Source organism: Callorhinus ursinus, unplaced genomic scaffold (genome assembly GCF_003265705.2).
Source record: "Callorhinus ursinus isolate GAN/ISIS: 27379988/994484 unplaced genomic scaffold, GSC_fseal_2.0 scaffold14, whole genome shotgun sequence".
In the NCBI taxonomy this organism is placed as follows: domain Eukaryota; kingdom Metazoa; phylum Chordata; class Mammalia; order Carnivora; family Otariidae; genus Callorhinus; species Callorhinus ursinus.
Window position 1 is genome coordinate 46,685,634 of NW_027397076.1, and position 20,627 is coordinate 46,706,260.

General features: G+C 42.0%; 1 protein-coding gene across 1 annotated transcript; it reads left to right on the forward strand.

Moving 5' to 3' along the window:
- The first annotated feature begins 410 nt into the window (after window positions 1-410).
- Window positions 411-18,382, forward strand: PYM1 (PYM homolog 1, exon junction complex associated factor). Its single transcript, XM_025883456.2, has 3 exons — window positions 411-518; window positions 16,954-17,047; window positions 17,444-18,382. The coding sequence occupies exons 1-3, from the start codon at window positions 485-487 to the stop codon at window positions 17,925-17,927; spliced, it is 612 nt and encodes a 203-aa protein (XP_025739241.1). The 5' UTR covers window positions 411-484; the 3' UTR covers window positions 17,928-18,382.
- The last annotated feature ends 2,245 nt before the right edge of the window (window positions 18,383-20,627 follow it).

Below are 20,627 nucleotides of genomic sequence, written 5' to 3' on the forward strand. Positions count from 1 at the left end.
CTAAGAGAGGGTCAGTTGGGGTCTTCCATTCACCCCTGACAACATTGGTGCGCCCCAGTGCGTTCCCGGAGTTTTCGCGCCCCATGTCCCCAAGCCGCTCTGGGACCTGGGTACAGGCGAGGGCTTGAAGATTTTCATTTATCAGCCCCACTTTCCGGGTGCAGGTGGGCCTTGCCCCCTTTTCCCTCGAAGGTCCTGGACGAACGGAGAGGGGCCGTGCCTCGGAACTTCTCTCGGTGCCCAGAGGACTGCTTTACACGGAGCAGGCACCCAATATTGGTATCAGTGGCAGTAATAGAGCCTACGGCTTTTACTTTATTCAAGTCTAGCTTCTTCTCCCTTCCTCCTCCACCTCCGTCCACGAAATGGTGTACTCTCCCTTTAAGACTAAAATGGTGGCTGGCTACGATCAGGACTCCACTTCCGGTGGGGAGGGGGGCGGGACCCCAGCCCGCTCACGCCGGAAGTGGTTTGCGTTTTCAAGATGGCGACTCCCTATGTAACTGACGAGACCGGCGGTGAGTGCGGGAGGCGCGGAGCCGCTTCTCCCCGGGCTCTCGGGGCAGGGGTTCGGACTTGGAAAGGGGTCTGTGCCCCGCCCATCCCGGGGCCCCTCCTTTTGCCCCGCCCTCCGGACCGCCTTCCCCATTCATTCTTTCCTATGGGGTGTCACCTGCGCCCCCTTCTGGTCTCGTGTTTGGGGGTCTCTGCTTCCGGTCACCCAAACCCTGGGGTCCTTCAGTGCAAGTCCCTGCTCCAGGACCCTCATGGGCCCTTAGCTTTTCTCCAGCAGCTGGAGATCCCATATCTCTTTCGGTTTCTCCAGGCTTGGGAGCTCCTGTACTCTCAGTTCCCTCCAATTCCAGCTTTTCCCCCTGTTCCCCTCCCCCATCTTTCAGCTGTACCTTCCTTCTGCCCTACCCCAGCTCCGTTTTAATTCTCTTTCTTGAAGTTGTGTGGGTTAAAGACCTCTTCATTGCTATATAATGCTTTTTACATTCTCTCCCTCATCTTCATTTTTGGGTCACTGAGGTTCAGAGGTGTGAAGGGAAGAGGAACCTAATATAACTTTCAGCTTGAGTTTTCTTCTTGATGGCATCACCCTTCTGTACCTTCTCTGGTGGTGATGGTGATAAAAGTTGAGGGATCTGAGGCGGAAGAAGGCAAACAGGAGGTGTCTAGTGGCCTCTCAAACCTTCTGACAAGTTGATAGAATCCACTATTAACGTCTGGCTAGAGAAGAATTTCCGGCCTGGCTGATTGAGATGCTGAAGTGTCCACTGTGTATGAAGGTTTTTGTGTTGAAAACTCAAGTCAGTGTTTTCATTCTGGTTTTGTCCCATCCTAATTTCCTCATCTTTAGAAAAATGTGCATAGGAATATCTACCTAGTGACGATCAAATAAGATAGCATATGTGAAAGCAATTTATAAAATGTACAAGGCGTTACTCTTTTTGTAGCCTTCACTGCATACCTGCAGTCTTCTGTAGAACTGAGACTGTGTATGGTGTGTTTTAAAATGTGCCCTTTATGCTTCTTGCTTTGCTACTTTGCATATTCTTTACATCTCAGCCCACCTCTCCTATGGTATCTTATGACAAGCCAAGTCTGTGCTACTTCTCTCCAGCCTCACATTTCAAAATGGTACACAGAACCTCTCTTCTCCTGTTCTCTACTCAATGGGTCCTTCATCTACTGGCTTCTTTTAATGTGTGCTTTGAAAATATTACTCATTGTCCGGCACACTTTTCTTTATTTTTAACTATTTTCTTTAAACTGATTTCATGATAATCCAGATACCACGTTTCACCCTACCCTCCCATTAAGAGGTATCTTCAGTTCTCTGTGACTATGTAGAAGAGAAAGAATCACACTGCTTTTTTGCTTTCTCTTACTACTTCTAGATCATTGACGTACCACTGTTACTCTAATCTTTGTGGAAGGTGTTGCCATGCAATTACAGCATTTTCTCTAAAACCTCAGAGTAATCATTTATTGCCCACAAGGGCCCAGACCTATTGCATCACACTTTTTTCTCCACTGTGTTTTTTGCTTTTATTCTCAGTGTCTCCAGCATCTTTGGAATACTGTGATCTTATAGTTCCTCAGCACAAGACGGTCGACTTTCCTTTGTTTTTTGTTGTTGTTGTTGTTTTTAAGTAGGCTCCATGCTCAGTGTGGAGCTTAACTCGCCTTGAACTCACGACCCTGAGCTCAAGACCTGAGCTGAGATCAAGAGTCGGCCTCTTAACCAACTGAACCACCCAGGCACCCCTCCTTTGTATTTTTAAAGTAGCTACACATCAGGGGCGCCTTGGGGGCTCAGTCGGTTGAACGTCCTACTCTTGGTTTCAGCTCAGGTCATGATCTCAGGGTTGTGAGATCCAGCCCAGTATCTGGCTCTGGGCTCAGCACAGAGTCTGCTTGTCCTTCTCCCTCTGCTCCTCCCCCTGCTTCTCTCTCTCTCTTTCAAATAAATGAATAAAATCTTAAAAAATAAAGTAGCTGCACATCAGAATCACTACAACCGGGACCTCCTCTGTGACACTGCTTCCCTTTCAGGTGCTCTCCATCACTTTAGCCTCCTTACCAGTTACCTTTTTCACTATTTCACATCCACAGAATCTGCTTTTTGCCCTTCTTAGGTTCTTGACCTTTCCCATTTCATTGCATCTACCAGTACCTTCATGACTACCTTTGATACTACTCTGCTAGACCTTGGTGACTAGCCACTTTGATACTATCTTCATTGCTTTTCTTCATTTATTTTGACCTTCTGTACTTAGCAAGCACTTCTGTTGTCTTGAATCATACCCATCACCTATTTTCTTGGCTTCTACGTCTAGGCCACAGCACATGGCTAGAGAAAAAGCTCAGAACTAGCACATTCAGTATAATATAACTTAGTGTTAACTTCTGCCAAGATCCCGGCTTCTCCAATTCTTTTTCCTTTCCTTATATTCTGTCATGGCTATTTCCCCCAACCTTTTCCAGCATTCTGTGACCCTCCCTTTTAATTCTCTCTCCTGTGGCAGATGGCTTCACTTTTTTTTTCCCACTTTCTATTTCATTGAAAAGTCAAGGCCTATCATTTTTGTCCCTTTTCTGTTCACAGCCTGATTTCTTGAATAACAGGTCTACACATACTGTTTTCATTTCCTTACTGCTTATTTGTCCCGTAATTCTTTAGTTTTGTTTCTAGCGCCAGACTCTCTTCTTAGTTGCTAATTGCCTTTTCTAATTGATTGGTGAATAACTTTCATTCTTGAGTATATTGTCACACCTTAAATTCAATCTTTTCAATCATCCCAAAATCGGTATTTTTTTTTCCTTCCTTATTTCTGTTAATGGCACCCTTGTCTTAGCCAAACCAAGATCAACTTTTTTTCTTTTTAAGATTTTATTTATTTGACAGAGAGAGACACAGCGAGAGAGGGAACACAGGCAGGGGGAGTGGGAGAGGGAGAAGCAGGCCTCCTGCCGAGCAGGGAGCCCGATGTGGGGCTCGATCCCAGGACTCTGGGATCATGGCCTGAGCCGAAGGCAGACGCTTAACGACTGAGCCACCCAGGCGCCCCTAGACTTTATTTTTTAGAACAGTATTATATTTATAGAAAACTTGAGAAGATGATAAGTCAATTACCATATACGTTACACTCAGTTTCTCCTATTGTTAACATCTTACGTTAGTATGATACCGTTATTACAATTAATGAACCGATATTGATATGTTATTTTTTAAAAAGACTTTATTTATTGTCAGCAAAAGAGAGAGAGACCAAGCAAGGGGAGCGGCAGGCAGAGAGAAAAGCAGGCTCCCTGCTGAGCAAGGAGCCCGACGTGGGGCTCGATCCCAGAACCCTGGGATCATGACCCGAGCCAAAGGCAGCTGCTTAACCGACTTAGCCACCCAGGGACCCCTGATACATTATCATTAACTATAGTTCATACATTATGTAGATTTCCTTAGTTTTTACCTAACTTTCTTTTCTAGCCCAGATTCCCATCCCAGATACCACATTACTTTGAGTTCTCATGTCTCCTTAAGCTCCTATTGGCTGTTGACGGTTTCTCAGACTTTCCTTGTTTTTGACGACCTTGACAGTTTTGAGGAGTACTAGTCAAGTATTTTATAGGATGCCTCTCTTTTGGAATTTGTCTAATGTTTTTCTCATGATTAGACTGGGGTTGTATTTTGGGGGTACAACCTCAGAGGAAAAGTGACATTTTCATCATATCAAGGGACCTATCATAATGATTTTTTTACAGTTGATACTGACCCTGATCACCTGGCTGAAGTATTGTTTGTAAGGTTTCTCTGCTGTAAAGTTACCCTTTTGATCCTGCTCTTTTCCGTACTGTACTCTAGATAAAAGTCTCTATTCACAGCTGGTACTTAAAGAGTGGGAAGTTACACTTCCTTAAGGATGGAGTATTTACATACGTTATTTGGGATTTTTCTGCAGATTTGTCTCTTTTCCATTTATTCAATCATTTATTTATAGCAATATGGACTTTGGGTTATAATCCAATACTATTTATTTTATTGGTCAAATGTTCCAGCTTTGGACATTGGGAGCTCATTTAGTTGGCCCTGTGTCCCTTTGACATACCCCAACAGTGTAGGTTTTTGTTTTTGTTTTTTTAGCTCTTCCTTACTTTCTGGCACTAGAAGATGCTCCAGGTTCGTCTTTTTGTTTCCTGTCCCAGTCCTAGAATCAGCCATTCTCCAAGGAGCCCCTGTTCCTTTTACTGGAGAATGGTATCAAGAAACCAAGATCAGAGCACTAGGTATTTTTGTTGTATTTGTTGCATCATCTTTTATTCCTCTCATTCCCCATCCCCTGCCATACACCACTTGTCAGAATGTCATTTTTCTGTTTCTACTGCCATTATCCTTATCCCATCTTCAATACTTGTCAGCTAGATGGCCTTGGGAATTTTAAACCTTGGGAATCTAAGCTTTAGTTTTCTCATCAATGAAATTGGAATAATAACTCCTACAACATAGGATTATTGTGAGAATTAAAATTTAAATAAAAGAATGTACATTTTTGGTACATAGAAAGCGCCCAGCAAATGGTTCTGTAATTATTACTATTATGTAATGATGTGGATCAGAAGAGATTATATATGCAAAGTATTAAGCATAGTACTTGAGTCATTCTGCATGCCTGATAAAATTCCATTTTCCTTTATCCTGAAAATACTGCTGTGACCTCCTAAATAGTTGTCCTATCTCCAGTCTCTCTCTCTGTCCCAGTTCATATGACACACTGTTGCCAGATTACTGTTTCTTAAGTACAGATTTACTTATGTAATTTTTGTTCAATATAAATCATTCACCCAGAGTCTACTGTTTAATTTGGCACATATCCTTCTGATCTTTATTTTTTCTGTGCATTTTAAAACATTTTTGAATTAGATGGTATATACAATTATATTTTGCCTTTTCATTTAACCTTATGCCATAAATATTTTTCCTTACTCTTTGTAAACATTTTTAAAAAATACTGGCAGAGTGTTTTATTTTTATTTTATTTTTTTTAGATTTTATTTATTTATTTGACAGATAGATAGCACAAGTAGGCAGAGTGGCAGGCAGAGGGAGAGGGAGAAGCAGGCTCTCCACTGAGCAGAGAGCTGGACGTGGGGCTCGATCCCAGGACCCCAGGACCCCAGGATCATGACCTGAGCCAAAGGCAGCCACTTAACCGACTGAGCCACTCAGGCGTCCCGGCAGAGTGTTTTATTGTTTGGGCACGCACCCTCTCTTATGTTTCTTCTGTTATTGAAGTTCTATTTTATTTATTTATTTATTTAAAAGATTGTATTTATTTGTCAGAGAGAAAACATGAGCAGGGGGAGCGGCAGGCAGAAGCGGAGGGAGAAGCAGGCTCCGCGCTGAGCAGGGAGCCCAATGTGGAACTCAAATCCCAGGACCCTGGGACCAGGACCTGAGCCAAAGGCAGACGCCTAACCAACTTAGCCACCCAAGCATTCCTGTTATTGAACTTTTAGATTGTTTCCAGAATTTTTGTTAGAACTCTATGAATATTTTTTTTTAAAGATTTTTATTTATTCATTAGAGAGAGAGAACAAGAGAGGGAACACAAGTAGGGGGAGCGGGAGCGGGAGTGGGAGAGGGAGAAGCAGGCTTCCCGCTGAGCAGGGAGCCCAATGCGGGGCTCGAACCCAGGACCCTGACCTGAGCCAAAGGCAGCTGCTTAACCGACCAAGCCACCCAGGCACCCCGTCTATGAATATTTTTGTGCATAAATTTTTGCCTGCATTTAGGGTTATTTTCTTAGGATTGAGTTCCCAGAAGTACAATTACTGGGTTAGAGGGTACAAGCATTTATTGACTTATTAATTATAAAGTTAATTCATGTCGATTGTAGGAACCTTGGAAAATGTTTTGTAAGCAGTAAAAATTATAATTCACACGCATATTTGATATTCTAGAACCCAAAGATCACTATAGTTATACTTCCTTTTAGTTTTCTTTCTGCGCACATATGTAGCATATCTATATTTTACGTAATTGGGATCACACCAAATGGCTATATTTCCCAAAATATGATCCTTGGAATGCTTAGTAGTCCTACGAGATGTGCTACAAAATAAGTAAAAACAAGATAAATAAATAAGGTTCCTGTGGTCAAATAAATTTGGGAAGACTGTAAATCACACTCCCATTGTGGATATTCACATGAATAAGAACACATTAAGTCTTGCCAATAAAAACAAAATTGTTTTTCTGTGTTTAACCCAGAATTGCCCAAACTTATTTAACAATTTTGGGGGGTAACCTTTGTTAATATCTTACGGAAGTAGTGTTTTATATAACAAAAGCTTTGGAAAATGCTGGGAAATGATAGAGCTGCCTTTATTGTCTTGCTATGTTAGCCAGATTGCTTTCTAAAGGGTTTTACCACCAACAATATATGACTATATGACTCTGCTGGTTTAACCACGTCTTTGACCGCACTGGTACTCTCATCCTCAAAAATTCTACTACTCTGACAGATGGAAATTATATTTTATTGTTTTATATTTATATTTTCTTTGATTATTAGTGAGGTTGAACTTTTTTGTATCTTTTTCATTTATAATGCTATATGCAGTAGTAGTGTAAAATGCACAGCTTTTAGAACAAATGCACAGCTTTTGGAACAAACCCACAGCCTGGGTTTGAATTCTGCAGCTTATTGACTAACTTTGGGCAAGCTATTAAATTTCTCATCTCTCTTTTTGGAATTGATTGTGAAATTTACGTATGTACCATTCGCTTTTAGATACTACTCTTTAATATGAGCTCAAACCACTTTTCAGTATAGTATCACCACATACTAGGTCTCTGTCTGTAACTCCCAGTGAAACTGGGCTGTGTGGTATGAGACAGGCAGAATACCATTGTGCCTTTGTGATCTTGGACACATCTTTAACCTCTTGAAGACTCTTAATGTCAGCTGTAGATAATAATATCTACCCATTGTCTAGATTCAGTAAAGCAATGTATATAAAGTTCCTGATGCAATGTAGCCACTTATTAATAAATGCTCTTTCCTAACTGTTCTTAACATACTGTGAGTTTTCCACTGCTATGATTTTGCTTGTTGTTACTCCTCTTAGAAGGCCCTTTCCCTTTCTCTGCCTGCAGAAATATAAGCCACTGATTTGTCATTATTGTTATTACTACTACCTAGCATTTAAGGTCAGGTCCCTGAGATTCTCCTGATTTTCTGTCACCTTCCCCCATCAAATAGGGTGTGATTATTTATTCTCTTGAAATCTGGTACCAGTATGTATCAGTGTCTCTTAAGATATCAAAGACATTTATATTTTTGTTTTATTCCTTGCCTAACTTTTCCACCCTCTTCCTTAGACAATAAATTGCTTGATTTTTTTAAAGATTTTATTTATTTATTTGACAGAGAGAAAGAACACAAGCAGGGGGAGCAGCAGAGGGAGAGGGAGAAGCAGGCTCCTCGCTGAGCAGAGAGCCCGACTCTGGGATTATGACCTGACCCAAAGGCAGCCACTTAACCGACTGAGCCACCCAGATGCCCAGATTGCTTTAAAGTAGGGACCATTTTACTCCCTCTTGATAATCCCAATAGTACTTAGTAGGGTACTTTTCTCATAGGAAGCTTTCAATAAGTGTTTATTACATTTCATTTATTTGTAGTCTGGTTTCTGACTACTCTACTTTTCTGAAGCTATATTCTTGGAGATAACTAGAAATTTCCAATTTGCCAAAATCAGTAATCTTTTTCTACTCAATTTTCCTTTTCCTTAATCTCTGTGCATTAGTCAATACCCTTAATCAGCTACCCTTAAAACTCTTTTGGTCTCCATGGCATAACACCGTCCTGTTCTTCTCTCCTAGAATTGTTTTCTGTTCCTGCTGACACCTTTTCTTTCTTGAGGAAGGTGATCATGATCATTTTTCCAGGGTCATGCCTCCATATTGGATCTTCTCTTTCTATATTTTCTCGAAGTGTTAGAAACCACATCTTGGTGTTATAATTCTTGGCCCTGAGATCATCCCCAGGCTCAGATTTGTCACACAGATCTCCTTTCTTACTTGAAACAGGTCACAGGGATTCAACACACCTTTAACAGTCACTTCCACCTAACCCCTTAGAGTTCTCCCAGGCCTTGCTTGCTGTCTTGTCTCTTCACTATGTTCCTGCCACCCCGAAAACAAGGCCCTTTTACAGTTTAAGGCCACAGATTAAGGATTACAAAACAGCAGATGTGGGAAAAATAGCTAAATTTACCAAGTTCTTATAGTAGCAGTCTCTAATCTGTAGTTTCTGACTTTCTCAAGGGGATTACCTGACAATCCTGATATCCTGCCCTTGGTTTTTATTTCTAGGGGTAGGAATCTCCAAACCACTCCCTTCATTTTGACTTTACCTTTGGATACCATGAAGGCCAGAGAATGGAACTAAGAGAACATAAAATAGGTGCTCCTTTGTGATAATGGGCTATTTGCATCTCAGGGCTTCCAGTTAGGATGGCCATTCAAGAAGCTTCTGCCCGTCTTTTCTCACGTTCCATCTTTACTAGTCTTAAGCCTTGAACTATAATCTTTGTGCAGTTACCTTATTTATGTTTTGAGCATTGTCCTTTTCTCCTTAATTTCATGTAAAACACTCCCTGTCTAGAATTGAATTAGTTATTTTCACAAAGTTGTCATCTTCTCTGGACTTTATGGTGGTGGTGGTGTTGTTTGTTTTAATTCCAGTATAATTAACATACAGTGTTGTATTAGTTTCAGGTATTAGATTTTCTTTGTATCAGTGATTTTATCCTCCAAATTTTGCATTCACGAGTGATACTGTAATTAGTTTGTGTTCTTTTTTATTTCCTTTCTTCCCCACTAGAATGCGTGATACAAAAAGGCAAGACCCTTGCTTGTTTTATTCATTGTTGTATCCCTAGCTCCTGTTACAGTGCCTGGCACAACACCCAGTGCTCAATAAACATTTAAAATCCATGTGTGAATAAATATTATTATCATATGCCCAATTTACTCACAGGTATGTTGTGAAAAATAAGAGAACACATGTGAAAAGCACCAGATTAAACCCATTATAGCACTGTTTCAGTTATCTCGTCTATTTCAAATCTTGGCAGTCTTCAGGTCCTGTGACTTCTTCATAATGAATTTCTCTTTCATTTTCCTTTCAGTACCCATAGAGACTATTTAAATCAGTTTTTCTCTGTGGTGGCTATTATTTTCATTTGTTCTACTTTTAGTTTCTATTATACATTTTGAGGTTAATCCTCAAGCACTGCTTTGAGCAGATCCTCTGTACTCTGGTTTTGGCCTTCAGTGTTCTCCCACGGTCTGAAGCTTAAGTGCAAACTCAAGAGGAGATTGGATACTTTTCATATTCTAATTTACTTCTAGTCTCTTTTCCCATTACATGTGCTTTTTGCCCTAAATATACTAGGTTCTTGTTCTCTAATATGATGCTTTGATTAATTAATTAATTAATTAATTTTTATGGGATGGGAGAGGGTCAGAAGGAGAAGCAGGCTCCCTGCTGAGCCGGGAGCCCCATGTGGGACTCGATCGCAGGATTCTGGGATCATGACCTGAGCTGAAGGCAGTCGCTTAACCAACTGAGCCACCCAGGCACCCTACTTATTTATTTTAAAAGAAAAATTTTTTTTAAAGATTTTATTTTTAAATAATCTTTATACCCAATGTTGGGCTTGAATTTGCAATCCCGAGATCAGGAATCACACGTTCTACTGACTGAGCCAGGCAGGTGCCCCTCTTCATTTATTATTGAGTTAATTACAGCCTTCTATAGGCCAGGCCCTTTGCCTCAGAGATCAAAGACAAAGTCTCTGCTCTCAAGAAAGTACTCAATTATGTTAAACATTAGAGCATGATAAAAACCAAAACAGGTGCTGTGCACACAGGTGTTGCACAAAGGGCTACTTTTAACCTGGCTTGGGGTGGGAAGGTCAGGGAATACTTCACTGAGGAATTTATACTTGAACTTGACCTTTAAAGACCAATAGGAATTAACTAAGAATCAAGGAAAGTCCAATCCAGGCCAAAGGAAGCAAAAGCAAAAGGGTATAGAGAATAGAGACACAGGTCTGGTAAGATTTGTGAGTATTTCAGTGGCTGGAGCAGAGTGTGAGTGACTTAAGTGCAGAGAGACTGGAGACTAGCAAGGCCTTTTGTGTGTAGTCCCGTCCTCCATGTAAATACCCTGAGGGCAATAGGAATCCAGAAAGAATTTTAAGCAGTGTCATTACTAGTCTGATTGGTCCCTTTGTGTTGTCCCATATGCCTGAAATACTTCCCTTTCTCATCTTTTCTTGAAACCACACTCCCGCCCCCCCATCCCCCCCCCGACCTCCACCTGTCTAAATCCTGCTCATCTTCCAAAGATCACAACAGGTCTGTCTGTCCTCCACAAAATCTTTATAAATCACCAGGTCAAAAGTAATTTCACTTTCCGTTGTGTACCCCTTCTCCAAACCATTTAGGTTTGAAACCTAAAATGAGATTTTTTTTTTTTTAAAGATTTTATTTTGGGGGCGCCTGGCTGGCTCAGTTGGTTAAATGCCTGCCTTCAGCTCAGGTCCTGTTCTTGGGGTCCTGGGATGACGACGCACACCTCCTCCCCGCCCCCCCCCCCGTGGGGCACCCTGCTCAGCATGCAGTCTGCTGCTCCCTCTCCATCTGTCCCTCCCCCACGCCCTGCCCATGCGTGCTCTTTCTCTCTCAATAAATAAAATCTTAAAAAAAAACAACCAAATGAATATAAAGTTAAAAAAAGATTTTAAGTAATTTCCACACCCAACATGGGATTTGAACTTAAAACTCTTGAGATCAAGAGTTGCACGCTCCACTGACGGAGCCAGCCAGGAGCTCTTAAAGTGAGATATTTTTAAAACCCACAATATAACAACATTAATGGGCATTCTTAAAAAGAAAGATTATGGGACGCCTAGGTGGCTCAGTCAGTTTAGCGTCTGCTTTCGGATCAGGTCATGATCCCATGGTCCTAGACTTGAATCTGGTTCCTTGCTCAGTGGGGAGCCTACATCTTTGCCTGCCTCTCTCTCTGACAAATAAATAAAATCTTTAAAAAAAAAAAGATTTTTTATAATCTAATCACCTGACAACTTTTCATATTGCACATTCTTTTCTAAACTAAAAATATGCAAAACATTTAATAATTGAAATCATGGTATATTTATATAGTTTTATTATGTTTCATATTATGTCACATTACGTGATTTAAAATTTTATTATCATTCCTTGAAATTATATCATGTCTCTTTAAAGCTTATTTATTTATTTATTTTTAAGTAATCTGTACACCCAGCATGGGACTTGAACTTGCCACCCCGAGGTCAAGAATCACACACTCTTCTGACTGAGCCAGCCAGGTGCCCCCATTATCATTTTTAGTGGATGTATTTTCCACTGTTCCTATATATCTGGACTTGAAGTTTGTTTTTAATTTTTAGCGCTTTATAGATAATGCCCTAATTTTCCCATGATTATCTCTCCCTTCTCTTTTTTCTTTTTTTAGAATTAATCTCTGCAGCACTCATTTTATTTTTTAAAAGATTTTATTTATTTCTCTCAGAGAAAGGGAGAGAGCACAAGCAGGGGGAGGGGCAGGCAGAGGGAGAAGCAGGCTCCCCGCTGAGCAAGGAGCCTAATGTGGGACTCGATCCTAGGACCCTGGGATCATGACCGGAGCTGAAGGCAGATGCCTAACTGACTGAGACAACCAGGCGTCCCATCCCTTTCTTGTTTTTCTGTTTTTGCTTTTTTTCTGTTGGAAGTATTTCCTTATGCTAAATTCTCAAGGTTGGAGTTACTAAAAGTGTTGAATTATTTTTTACTTTAGCCCCTTACCCCTCCCCCATCAGTGACTTCCCAGGTGTTGTTGATTCTTTGATAATGGATCTGGCATCGGTCTCTTCCTTTCCCTTCTCACCAGTTCAGCCAGTTCTGTCTCTCATGCCGGTGTCATTGCACCCTTTTTTCCCCTGATTTCCTGAGTCTCCAGTGTTTTCCCTTGCCAATTCACCTTTTCATTCTGTCAGATTAAATCTTTTTTTTTTTTAAAGATTTTATTTATTTATTCATGAGAGACAGAGAGAGAGAGAGGCAGAGGGAGAAGCAGGCTCCCAAGGAGCAGGGAGCCCGATGCGGGACTTGATCCCAGGACCCTGGGATCATGACCTGAGCCGAAGGCAGATGCTCAACCATCTGAGCCACCCAGGCACCCTCATTCTGTCAGATTAATTGCCCTAAAACACTGCTTTGGATAAAAGAGTCATTCATTGGACAGATATTTATTGAATGCATACCATGTGCCAGATATTAAACTCCTTAGCTGGCATTTAAAGGTCTGAGTGTACCCCCCCTCATCTGCTCTACACCAGGCCTCTGATTCAGCCACCGTCTCCTGAGCATGCCATCTCCGTTCCCATGGGTGACATTTTGTTTCAGGATGAGCTTCTATTTCGAATCCATTCTGCCTCCTTGTTTACTTACATGAGTTTGACTCTTTAAAGCGCAGCTTCAGTCAGTCCTCCCTCTATGAAGCATCAGCTTTTTCATTCTTCAGTTTATACTCTTGTCTTTAAACTGTTGCATTTAAGCAAGTGATGCCCTCAGTGCCTTTCATTCACCAGGTAAACTTCAAATTTCTCGACGTTGTGTTGAAGGCTTTCCAAGATCTGGCCCCATTTTCTTATTATTCCCTAACACAAACTGTCTGATTCACCCGGACTCCTCTTTTTGTTCTCTCAATACTCCACGCCCCTTCCCACATCCATACCTTTCCTTGCTTGCTGCTTCTTTGTCCAGTCTCTTCTACCTGTCAGATCTTACCCATTTTCTTTAACAATTTTTTTTTAGTTTTAATTTATTAATGATACTTGCATTTTGAACAAAAAGCCAATTCATGGAACAATATATAGTCCATATGGGAGGACTTAGACTTGACTTTTTTTAAAAAAGATTTTATTTATTTATTTGACAGAGAGAGAGCACAGGCAGGGGAAACAGCAAGGAGAGGGAGAGGGAGAAACAGGCTCCCCGCTGAACAGAGAGCCTGACATGGGGCTCCGGCTCGATGCCAGGTCCCTGGGATCATGACCTGAGCCGAAGGCAGACGCTTAACCGACTGAGCCACCCAGGTGCCTCTAGACTTGATTTTTTACTTTTCTTTTACAAATCTTTCTTTCTTTTTACAAAAGTAATAAAGAAAAAAAAAAGTAAGGGCGCCTGGGTGGCTCAGTTGGTTAAGCGACTGCCTTCGGCTCAGGTCATGATCCTGGAGTCCCGGGATCGAGTCCCGCATCAGGCTCCCTGCTCGGCAGGGAGTCTGCTTCTCCCTCTGACCCTCTGCCCTCTCGTGCTCTCTATCTCTCTCATTCTCTCTCTCTCAAATAAATAAATAAATAAATCTTAAAAAAAAAAAAAAAGTAATACATGGGGCGCCAGGCTGGTTCAGTTGATGGAGCATGTGACTTCCTCTCAGGGTTGTGAGTTTAAGCCCCACGTTGGTTGTGGAGCCTACTTAAAAAAAAAACAAAACAAAACACAACACATAATACAAGATAATATATGTATATATAAGATTTTTAAAAACATATTAATGGTATAAATAAAGATATCTATGAGGGCAGAAAGTATATATATTAATGGTTAATGGTTTCTGTTACCTCTTCTTCCAGGTTGCCCTCTTAAGATAGCCAGCATTAAAGGCTTGGTATCTTGGTATGTGTCCTTCCACACCTTTCTCCTTGCCCCTGTGCATAGACCGTATGAACTATTAAGTGCTGCTCCTTGCCCCAATGAGACTGGGAGCATGCCTTACACCAGCAGTTCTCAAAATGTTGTCCAGGACCCTTGGAGGTTCTAAGACCCTTTCAGGAGGTCTGCAAGTCATAACTATTTTTATTATATACTAAGATGTTAATTGCCTTTTTTTGCTGGGTTGACATTTGCTCTGAGGGTGCAAAAGCAAAGGCGGATGAAACTGGTGGCCCCTTAGCACTAATCAAGGTAGTTATACCAACTCCCACTCATTGTGCTCTTCACTGCCACATGCTTGCGGTAAATAATGCCAGTTTCACTTAAGAATATCCTTGATTAGGGGTGCCTGGGTGGCTCAGTTGGTTAAGTGTCTGCCTTCGGCTTGGGTCGTGAGTCCTGGGATCGAGCCCCACGTCGGTCTCCCTGCTCAGCGGGAGCCTGCTTCTCCCTCTCCTCCCCGCTTGTGCTCTCTCTCTCGCTATCTCTGTCACTATAAATAAAAATCAAAAAAAAAAAAAAGAATATCCTTGATTAAACACTAAGATTTACTAATTTTATTAAACCCTGGCCCTTGAATACACATCTTTTTACTTTTTTCCAGCTTTATCGAAATATAATTGATATATAACATTGTGTAGGTTTAAGGCGTGCAATGTGATGATTTGATACATGTTAGTTTGTGAAATGTTTACCACAGTAAGGTTAGTTAACACATCCTTCACATAATTACCATTTTGTTGTTAAAGTCTACTCTTATAGCAACTTTCAAGTATACAATACAGTTCTGTTAATGATGGTTACCATGCTGTACCTTAGATTCCCCAGAACTTACTCATTTTATAATTGAAAGTTACTCATCTTTTTAATGTTCTCTGTGGACTACCTGGGAAGTGAGGATGAAACACTCGGCTGCATACTGAAGTAAGGTGGGGTCTTAAGGAAAAGCACTGGCGCAGCTGTCCACAAGTTGCAAGCTAAACAGGCTTCCTTTTCACAGAACACCATTTTTATGTATAAGAACCGCTGACAAACTTATAATTGAGAACTGGGTATCTGATAGGCATTTTCCTGAAAATGAAGGAAGTGAGCCTGTCATTTCAAGGAAAACAACTGATAGTATTTGTTGCCAGTGGTAAAATTGAAGCCTTCAAGTAAAAATTAGAATTCTGGAAAACTTGTATTTGCCACTGTGAGCTTGACAGTTTCCCAGTAAAGACTTTTCTGGTGAGATTAACAAGTATGTTTGTTTTTTTTAATATTTATTTTTGAGAGAGAGAGCGAGCATGAGTGGGGGGGGCAGAGGGAGAGAGAATCTCAAGCAGACTCCGAGCTGAGCTTTGAGCCTGATGCAGGGGTTTGATCTCTTAACCCCCAGACCACCACCCGAGCCAAAACCAAGAGTCAGATGCTTAAATGACTGTGCCACCCAGGCACCCTTTTTTTTTTTAAGGTTTATTTATTTATTTTGGGGGGGCAGAGGGAGAGAATCTCAAGCAGACTCCCTGCTGAGCATGGAGCCTGACGCATGGCTCCATCCCACGACCCTGAGATCATGACCTGAGCCAAAACCAAGAGTTGGACACTTAACTGACTGAGCCACGCAAGGCCGCTGTTTTTTTTTTTTTTAATATTGCATAGTAAAATGGATGATACTACAAAATAAGAGTGGAAGGGGGATCCTGAAAGAAAAAACTTTGAGGATGAATACTCTACACATTGTCCTGCCACTTGCTTTTTCACTTAGTATATCATGAGCACCATTCAAGCCAGAGTCAGTGCATTTATATCTTGACAATCTTTTTCATAACAGCATGGTGTTCCCCATGTGGATGATCCACATGTATTCAGGCACTCAAATATTGATGGCCATCCAAGTTGCTTTCAGTTTTTCCTATTTTAAGTAACGCAGCAACAAACATCTTTTACATATATCCTTGTGTACTGGTGCTTTTATATTTGTAGTATGGATCCTTAAAAGTTGACCTGTTTTTCATGACCTATCTTAATAAAACTTACCCTCTGTACATCTCCAGTCATTTCTCCTTCCTACAGTTCTTGTTTTTGCCCCCTTTTGGCCTCTTATTCAGTTATTGCCTTTTGATGCCCCCATGCTATTGTCTTGTGTTTTTTTTTTTTTAAACTCTTCCTCTTTGTCTGTCCTATCTTTCCAGCTAGATTAAAAGTAGAAAATAGTATAAAAATAGAAACTCTTGGGGCGCCTGGGTGGCTCAGCTGGTTAAGCGTTCATCTCTTGGTTTCGGCTCAGGTCATGATCTCAGGGTCGTGAGACCAAGCCTGCATCGGGCTCTGCACTCAGCAGGGAGTCTGCCTGAAGATTCTCTCCCTCTATCCCTCCCCCAATGCGCGTGCGTGCTCTCTTTCTCTAATAAATAAATAAAATCCTTAAAAAAACCCCAAACTCCTGAGGGTAGGGATGGTTTGGGCACTCAGTGAATAAATGACAAGAGAGGGATTGAAGGTTGATGAGAGAAAAGGATGCCTTCATGGTTGCATCTAGTGGCTGGATGGATGCTAAGGAAAGCTGTGTGCATTCATGCATTGTTTCAAATTGGAAACTATTTGAAAATTAGGAAGAGTAACTATGTAACTTAATTCTCTCATTGCAGGCAAATACATCGCCTCAACACAACGACCTGACGGGACCTGGCGCAAGCAACGGAGGGTGAAAGAAGGCTATGTGCCCCAGGAGGAAGTCCCAGTGTGCGTGGTTAGGCGTGAGGAGGGGGTACTTAATGGGGTCCCTACAGAAAAGAAGACTCTCCTGATCCCAAGACCCTAGGAAATGGAAGGAGGGAGCACCTATCTGAAAAAGAAGAGGAGAGGGGGCTGAGATTCAGGGATGTGGGAGGGGGGTTACAAATGCCTAGTCCTGTTCTATGGCTTCTGTCCTTCAGAACCTCCAAATAACATTCAGAGACCGGGAACTTTGAGACCTAGAGACCTTCCCATAGTCTGCAGAACAGGGGAAAATTGCAGAGGGACCACAGGAGAGGAAAGAAGCAAGAAAGTGAAAAGGCTGAAGTGATTTGGAAGGTTAAGAAAAGGGCTCCAAAAGTCAGTGATTCTTTGAGAACTGTTGACCTCTCTTCCCTGCAGGTATGAGAACAAGTATGTGAAGTTTTTCAAGAGTAAGCCAGAACTGCCCCCAGGTCTGAGCCCTGAGGCCACTGCTCCTGTCACCCCGTCCAGGCCTGAAGGGGGCGAACCAGGCCTCTCCAAGACAGCCAAACGCAACCTGAAGCGGAAGGAGAAGCGGCGGCAGCAGCAGGAGAAGGGGGAGGCGGAGGCCTTGAGCCGGACTCTCGATAAGGTGTCTTTGGGAGAGACTGCCCAGCTCCCCAGTGCTCCGCAGGGCTCCCGGGCAGCCCCTGCAGCTGCCTCTGAGCAGCCTGACTCAGCCGTCAGCACTGAGAAGGCCAAGAAGATCAAGAGCCTAAAGAAGAAGCTTCGGCAGGTGGAAGAGCTGCAGCAGCGGATCCAGGCTGGGGCAATCAGCCAGCCCAGCAAAGAGCAGCTGGAGAAGCTAGCGAGGAGGAGGGCGCTACAGGAGGAGCTCGAGGACTTGGAGCTGGGCCTGTGAGGCCTTTGGGGAGGGGGGGATGGACTGCAGAACAAACCAGGGGGCGCTCTGGGGTCCTGGGGAATGTGGGCAGCCGCGGTCAGGAGGGCGTACCCTCGTACTGACTCACTTCCACCTCTCCTGGCCCAATTCCGTCCTCCAGAGCCTCGCCTCGCCGTCATTCCTTCCCTCTTCTTCCCAACTCCGATTTTTTGGACTTTTCTCCCTCCCATTCCCAGTGTTGAAAATCTCAGTGACTACCCCAGGTACCTTTGCTGCTGATTTGGGTGTCTTGTTGAAAAGAAGTTTGGGTGGGTGGGAATCTTGCAGAACTGAGGTCGAGGGTAGAGGGAGTACACCCAAGTCTTGGAGTCTCGGTTCCTGTTCACAGTGTTTATGGGTTATTTCTCCCTCCATCCCTCACCTTTTTTTTTTTTTTTTTTTTTAAAGAACAGAATAAACTCAAGTAGACAACATGTCTGGCTTTGTCCCTCTCTTTTCAGCTTCTAGACTTCTAGTAGTTGTTTTATTTCCTTCAGTTTGGTACAGGAAGACAAGTGTTGGGAATAATACTCCTAATTTATTTTATTTTTTAAAGATTTTATTTATTTGAGAGAATGAGACACAGAGCACAAGCATGAGCAGGGAGAGGAGCAGAGGGAGAGGGAGAAGCAGACTCCCGGCTGAGCAGGGAGCCCAACATGGGGCCCGATCCCAGGACTCAGGATCATGATCTGAGCCAAAGACAGATGCTTAACAAACTGAGCCACCCAGGCGCCCCTACTTCTTTTAATTTTTTAAAAAATTGTGAGTGTATCACTCAATTAGCAACACTGGTTTCTATACATGTTTGCTCAGACTTCAGTGAATAGTAATTAGGTTATAATAAAATGAAACTTAGAACAACTTAGAACATTAATTTCACATGTTAATTTATGTGTGTCATTATTCTCATGCTGCATAGCAATGGGGCCTTTGTACCTCCCTTACTGGTTCTTTCTGAAGCTCTTTTGAAATTTTACCTTCTCAGATGCCACCCCAAGATGGCATTGTGGGACAAACTAATACAAGAAGAGGTATTTATGCCAAAAAGAGCTGTCACTTAATTTTTGCATATGCGATTGACCTCCCCCTGCCCCCGCAACTTATCACAAGCTTTCTTTCTATCCAGCTGCTAGTGTAGAGAGCAATGGAGGTCTGTAATGAACTGTAATGTTCTTCACTGTAATGAACTGTCTTAGTTGTTCCAAGTTCTTAGCCTGACTCATAAGGTCCCACACAATCTGGCCTCATTTTTTGCCATCCCTCAACTCTGGCCAAACCACTCCAACTGTACTGACTACTTTCTATTCATTGAATGAGCCATATTCTCTCTGACCTTCAGTCATTTGCCCTTATGGGTCCCTCTGCCTATAATACTCTTCCTTAGTCTTTGGATCTCAATGTCATCCACTCTAGGAAGACTTCCGTTACACTCCAATATTAATTTAGGTGCCTCTCTAAACTTGCTTCCTTACCTAGGTTTGTAATGACATTTATTACAGTACTTTGTTATGCTTGTTCACTTGTTAGCCCTCTTCTTCCTCATTAGATCATTGCACTCCAGGGCACCTGGGTGGCTGTGATGGTTAAGCGTCTGCCTTCGACTCAGGTCATGATCTCCAGGTCCTGGGATCGAGCCCCACGTTGGGTTCCCAGCTCAGCGGGGAGTCTGCTTCCTCTCCCTCTGCTTATGCTCAGTCTCTCTCTCTCTTTCAAAATGAATAAATAAAATCTTAAAAAAAAGTCATTGCACTCCTTGAGCCCTGGGACTGTTTATCATCACTGCATCCCGGTACCCCAAATAGTAAATTCTCAAATAATTGAATAAATAAGGCCACAAGCCATGTGTAGAAACAGAAGATGAGGGATAATTTGTGCCTCGAACAGCTGAGCTCAGTTAACGAGGACTTGCCTTGGGCACCTCAGTGTGAGGCTAAAAGCCTGAGTTCCCTTGTGTAGGACCCCTGCACAATTGTAAAGATTTTATAAATATGACTTAATTGGCTTATATATAGATGTTTGATGTTTTTTAAGTTCAGGTGTTTTAGAGAAATCTATACTTTGAAAACTATTAAGGGGAGATTAATTGCTTTGCAAAAGGGTATGCCACAGTAAACCTTTAAATTTCCTGGATCTTAAGTAGTTTGATTAAAGTTTATTTTGATATTTGTTGGGCCATGTTGTTAGTCATTGTGTCAGTCTGGAGGGATGCAATTATGAATACATTGTAGAGCCTTCATTTAAGGAAGCTATTAAGTTGTATAATTCACTAATTAAATACTAGGCAGATTTAATTAAGTGCTAGACAGCACTGTTTTGAGGGATAACTAAGAGAAACATTTCTTCTAATTGGGGGAATGGAAAGACTTAATGGTGGTGTTGGATTTTGAAGATTATGACTCACATCTCAAGAAAGGCAGGAAGGGGAGAGCAAGCATGGCAGCACAAAAGGGATATGATGAGTTTGCTTTCAATTCTGTAGGGGCAAAAAAAAAATCTGTAGGGGCACCTTTCCTTACAAAAAAATTAGTGTTGATATAGGATGAAAATTTGCACATAAACTAGTGTTTTTCAAAATGTGGGTCATGAAATCGATTTAGAAAGTGGTGACTAGTAGTGTGTTTTGTTTCTCAAGTTTTTTTTTTTAAGATTTATTTATTTTAGGGGCGCCTGGGTGGC